This window comes from Tympanuchus pallidicinctus, unplaced genomic scaffold, assembly GCF_026119805.1.
Source record: "Tympanuchus pallidicinctus isolate F22 unplaced genomic scaffold, pur_lepc_1.0 scaffold38, whole genome shotgun sequence".
NCBI classification, from domain to species: Eukaryota; Metazoa; Chordata; class Aves; order Galliformes; family Phasianidae; genus Tympanuchus; species Tympanuchus pallidicinctus.
Genome location: NW_026294756.1, coordinates 203200 through 208526, shown reverse-complemented (window position 1 = coordinate 208526; position 5327 = coordinate 203200). Strand labels below are relative to the sequence as shown.

The following is a 5327-nucleotide window of genomic DNA, read 5'->3' as shown; positions in this document are numbered from 1 at the left end:
GCGCCGCTGGCCAATCAGAGCTCGCGATGGGAGCGGGGAGGCGGAGCGAGACGCGGCCGCCAGGTTCGGTTGCGACGGAGGAGAGGGGAGGGAAGGAGGGGACGAGAGGGGCGGGGCGGGCGAGGAGCGGCGGGACGGGCAGCCAATGGCGACGCGAGGCGGGGAGATGCAAATGAGTGTGTTAATATTCATGAGCGGGAAGGAAGCACGTGGCGGGTGGGGCGCGAGGCTCCGCTATGGCCCCGGGGGTTCGGACGGGAGCGCCCCAAAATACCGGTGCTGCACTGCGCGGTGCTTCCAGCGCCCTGCTGTGAGCCCGGGTGGGGGACGAGATCAGAGAGGCACCTTCCACTGCCTGCCCCTGCGCCTCAAATGCAGCAGTGCTGCTCTGCAGGGCTGGGCCGGGTGCGTGGTGCACAATGCAGGAGCGCAATGTGCGTGGTGCACAAATGCAACTAACCTGACCTGAGCCCCCCGGCCTTTGCAGTGGGGGAAATTCCCAGCAGTGCAGCAGCAGACACACCGTGTAGAGCTGAGTGCTGCTTGCACGGTGGTATTGGGGGTGGGGGCTGCAGCACCAGCTCCCTGCCTGCTGTGGGCATGGGCAGTGCCAGCATTGCATCGCCTCTGGGATGAAAACCCGTAATCCTGTTAGCGGGAAGAAGGCTGATTTTCCCCTAATCCCGTTTGTGCCCATATGCTGTCCTCTAAGCCGCTTTGGCTGCAGATGGGTCCCTCGGTCACACCCGGATGGTGACGGCTCTGGGAGCCACGTTGTGTCCCAAGCATTGAGTTGTGTGCTGGCTGCAGGCCCAGGGGAGCAGAGTGTCCCTGGCACAGGGCTGGAGTCACAGGGGGGGAAAAAGGCACCCCGATCCCACTGCAAGCTGCCATCCTTCACTGGGCACTGCAGCACGAGCTCAGAACCCCCTCAGGGAGGTATCAATCCCTGGAGTGAGAGCCCCATCCTGCTCAGTTTGTCGCCAGAAAGCCCTTCCCCTGCATGTGGCTCCAGGGCCGCTGAGATCCCACACACATGGATGGGGAGCATGCCATGCCGTGCTGTGCCGTGTTGTATTCTGCTCTGTTCTGCTCTGTTCTGCTGTGCTGTGCAGTGCTGTACCACGCCGTGCCGTGCTGTGCTCTGCTGTGCCGTGCTGTGCCCTGCCGTGTCCCGCACCGCCAGCAGCATCCATTGCTCTCCACCCCCCTCACTCAGCCCCGTGCGGTGCTTTGATGTCAGAGGAGGAAGAAACGAATGAGGGCTGAAGGCTTTTTATCCGAGCGCCTCTTCCTTCACTGCTTTCACTGCAGGGGGAGACGGGGGCAGCGCGGACACAGAGAGGGTGGATGAGGGACACGGGAATGGGGGCAGTGATTTCCGTCAAGCGTGAATGTGCCACGGAGCCGCCGACACCTCCAGCGGTGTCCTGGGAGCGCAGAGCTGCGCCGCCTTCACCCTGAGACCCTCCAGTCCCAGGCCTCGGGGCGGGGATCAGAGCGGGCGTCCTGCCTACCCGCATCCCAACGGAGCTGGGGGACACAGAGCGGGGCTGCGAGCTGCCAAAGTCCCGGCGGCACCGCGACGTCTCCGTGGAGCTGCGATACCTCCGCAAAGCCGTCGCATCCCCACGGCCGTTCGACATCCCCGCACAGCCGTGCCCTTGCCGGGGCCCTTTGCGGCCGCAGCAGCCCCGCACTCCCCCCGCCCGCACCCACACGCCTCCAGCGACCGGAGAGCAGATGGTTTCCATGGCGACAGGCACGACGATGACGCACTCTCTGCTCTCCCACCCCCTCCCCACGGGGCCGTCAGCCCTCGCTGCAGCGGGGGGCGGGGGCACCCAACAGCCGCCCCCGTGCGCGGGCACGCGTGTGCGCACGGGCTGCGTGGATGCTCGTGATCGCAAGCACCTGTGCACGCACGTGCACGTACACGCATGCACACTCGTGCACGTGCATGCACGCGTTCGCACACCCGTGCATCTGAACGTCCCCCCCACCCCTGGAGGGAGGGGAGGGGGGGGTGACCAGCAGCGTTTCCCAACTCCGTGGGGACGCAGCAGCGTTTCTTATCTCTTTATTGAAGGAAGACTATTTCTAGAATAAAGGCTACATCGTCACGTCGCCTCGTCCCTCGGTGGGGTCGGGTGGGTGTAAAACGCCGGAGGAGGAGCGGGGAGCAGGCACGGCCCCCCCCCCATTGTGTGCACCCCATGGCATTGGGGCGGCCCCGGGGTGGGGGGCAGTAGGGCCGGAGCGAGGGGTGACCCCGCAGGGATGAGGGGCTGCTGGCGGCAGGGCCCTACTCCGGCCGGGGGGGTGGGGGGGGGGTGGGGGGACAAGCAGAGGGCTCCGGGGGGCGTGGGGCAGCGATGGGGGGGCAGAGCCTCGGGGGTACTGAGGAAGAGGGGGGACCCCGACCGCATGGTGGTGGATTTGGGGGTGCGGGGAGGGCTCTGCGTCCGAGCTCGCCAGGATTGTGCTGGGTCAGGACCTGCGCAGGACCCGATGCTTTGTGCTTGGGCTGGCGGCTCTGGGGGACGGGAGGGGGCTCAGCAGGGGGCAGTGGAGGGGGCTCCCACCCAGGGAAGGGCACCGTGCAGGAGGGACAGCCCAGGGCTGCTGTGACCGTCACCAGGGGGGTGGCTGCACCGCTGCCACGTTGCACAGCACACGGGGACCTGGGTGGGCGTCCATGGCCCCCGGTGGGGTCCCCCCATCCCATCCCCACACGCCCGTGTCCAGTTGTGCTGCAGCACGCACGCGGCCGGCCCCACAACCCCGTCCCACTCCACGAGGCCGAGGGTCCCCACGGGTCTGTGTCCCCAAACCCAACGATGGCCACAGCTGCCCCGCAGGCACCGCAGACGCAGGGAGCACACAGGGACAGCCCCACCACGGGGAGGTGAGGGGGGGGGCCGGGGGGCACGGGCCAGTCCGGGGTTCTACATGATGCTGCACTTCCCCTTGATTTTGTCTGTCCTCTTCTGCTTGCTGGAACGCTTCCCGTCGATGGTGAGGCTGACGTTCCTGCGCTTCTCCAGGTTGAGCAGCTCCTGGAAGAGCTCCTTCACGTTGTAGTTCATCTTGGCCGAGGTCTCCATGAAGGCGCATTTCCACTCCTTGGCCACGGCCTCCCCCTCCCTGCTCTCCACCTCCCGCTGCGTCTCGTCGCACTTGTTGCCCACCAGCATGATGGGGATGCTCTCCACGCTGCCCTTGATCTGCACGATCTGCTGGTAGATGGGCCTCAGCTCCTCCAGCGACTGCTTGCTGGTGACGGAGAACACCAGGATGAAGGCATGGCCCTTGGAGATGGACAGGCGCTGCATGGCTGGGAACTGATGGCTGCCGGTGGTGTCGGTGATCTGCAGCGTGCAGACGCTCTTGTCGCAGCTGATCACCTGCCTGTACGTGTCCTCGATGGTGGGGATGTAGGTGTCTCGGAACGTCCCCTTGACGAAGCGCAGCACCAACGAGCTCTTCCCCACGCCGCCGGCACCGAACACCACCACGCGGTAATCGTTGCTCTGCTCCGGCATCGTGGCCCCCCGCTGCAAGGGACGGAGCACAGGGCACACATCACAGCTGCGGGATGGACCCCCACTGCCGGCCCTCCGCTCCCACTGTGTGCAACGGGGGGGGGGTCCCAGCGCAGCCCCCTGCCCTTGGGCCGCCCTTCAGGCCGTGGGGTGGCTCTCGCCGCCCGCCTGGGGTGCAGCAGCCTTTGCTATTTTTACCCCCCCCCCCCCACGCCGCGGCCATATGGCCGAGCCACAGCCAACGGCACAGCAGCTGTGATCGGAACAGCACCGCCAGAGGGGGGAAGTGGGGGGTGACACGGACACCCCCAGCAATGGGAGCTGCACAGTGGGGCAGCCCCCAGCCCGGTCCGACGATCCCCAGAGCCCCGGGGCTGCGCTGTGGAGATGGATGTGCTGAGTAAGGAGGGGCCATTTCGTGCACAGAGCTCAGCGCTGCGCTGTGCCACCGCTCTGCCCTGCGGATGGTGTCACACAGCTGCGGGCTCACGGCACGACGGGTCCCCAAGGTGTCCCCACATGTGGGAGCATCTCTGCTCCCCACGCAGAGCGCAAGCACTCGGGAGGTGCAAAGCGTGCCGTGCCACGGGGCTGCCATGCCAGCAGCGCCATCCCAAAGGAGGTGAGCGGGCACACAGGGATGGCACACGGTGCTGCTTTGGGGTCAGCTCTGCCCCACTCTTGGCATGTCCCATGTGCACCCAGGGGATGCAGCCCTTTCCTGGGGTCCCACGGGCACCCATTGCCCCACAGCATTGCCTGGCACCGGGTGAGTACGTGGGATGCAGCCAGAGCCCATCAGCACGGCCTCAGCACCCAAAGGTTTGGTTCTGTGCCATCTGGAGGCGTCGGAGCTGCACGGGGATGAAGCAGAGGCCGTGGTGGCAGAGCAGCCCTGTGCCATCACCCCCGTGCCACCATCATCCCCGTGCCACCATCATCCCTGTGCCACCATCATCTCCGTGGCACCTGCCTGCAGCGGTGCCGAGGACCGCATCCCCGCTGCCACGGGGTGCCAAGGGGTGGGAAGGGGCCTCCACGGCACCCACGGGTGCTGCAGAGCCCCGTGCAGCCCCGACCTGCGCTTCTCCCCCGTGCTGAGGACGGCACCTGAGCCCCCCCCGGAGCTCCGCACCATCAGCGCGGGGGGGGGGGAGCGGGGAAAACACACAAACATGCGGGGCTGGGGTCGGGATGGGGGGCGGAGAGAGACGGGATGGGGCAGAACGGAGGGGCGGGATGCAGGATGGGGGCAGGATGGGGGCAGGGCAGGACGGTCCCGGTGCCCGCCCGCTCCCCGCCGTCCCTGCCTTTGCCCGGGGCATCCCCTACCTCCTCCCCCGGCCGCCCCCGGCCCCGCTCCCCCCGCGCGGTCGCATTGCGGTGCCGCCGCCTCACCGTGCGCTGCCCGGGATCCGCCCTTGGCTGCGGGCTGCACCGCGGCGTCAGCGCATGGCCCGGCCCGGCGCCGTGCGGTTCCGATGCGGCGGCCGCTGTCCGCTCGCTTCGGTTCGGTTTTCGGTTCGGCGCGGTTCCGCCCGGTGCGGTGCGGTGATGCGGGGCCGGCGCGGCTCTGCGGGGCTCAGCTCGGCACGGCGCGGTGCGGTGCGGCCGCCGCAGAGCCGATCCCGCCCCGCCGCCGGCCCCGCCCGCCGCGCCCGCCCCACCCGGGGCTGCCGGACCCCCCGGTACAGCCCCGAACGGCGGCGGAACGGGAGGGGACGGACGGACGGACAGGGGTGGGACAAACGGACGGGGATGGGACACGCGTGACTTGGGACA

General features: G+C 68.2%; 1 protein-coding gene across 1 annotated transcript; it reads right to left on the bottom strand.

Annotated features, from left to right (window-relative positions):
• Nucleotides 1–2067: 2067 nt before the first annotated feature.
• On the bottom strand, nucleotides 2068–5179 carry DIRAS1 (DIRAS family GTPase 1). Its single transcript, XM_052699876.1, has 2 exons — nucleotides 4944–5179; nucleotides 2068–3557 (listed from the first exon to the last, which is right to left on the bottom strand). The coding sequence occupies exon 2, from the start codon at nucleotides 3543–3545 to the stop codon at nucleotides 2949–2951; it is 597 nt and encodes a 198-aa protein (XP_052555836.1). The 5' UTR covers nucleotides 3546–3557; nucleotides 4944–5179; the 3' UTR covers nucleotides 2068–2948.
• Between the last annotated feature and the right edge of the window lie 148 nt (nucleotides 5180–5327).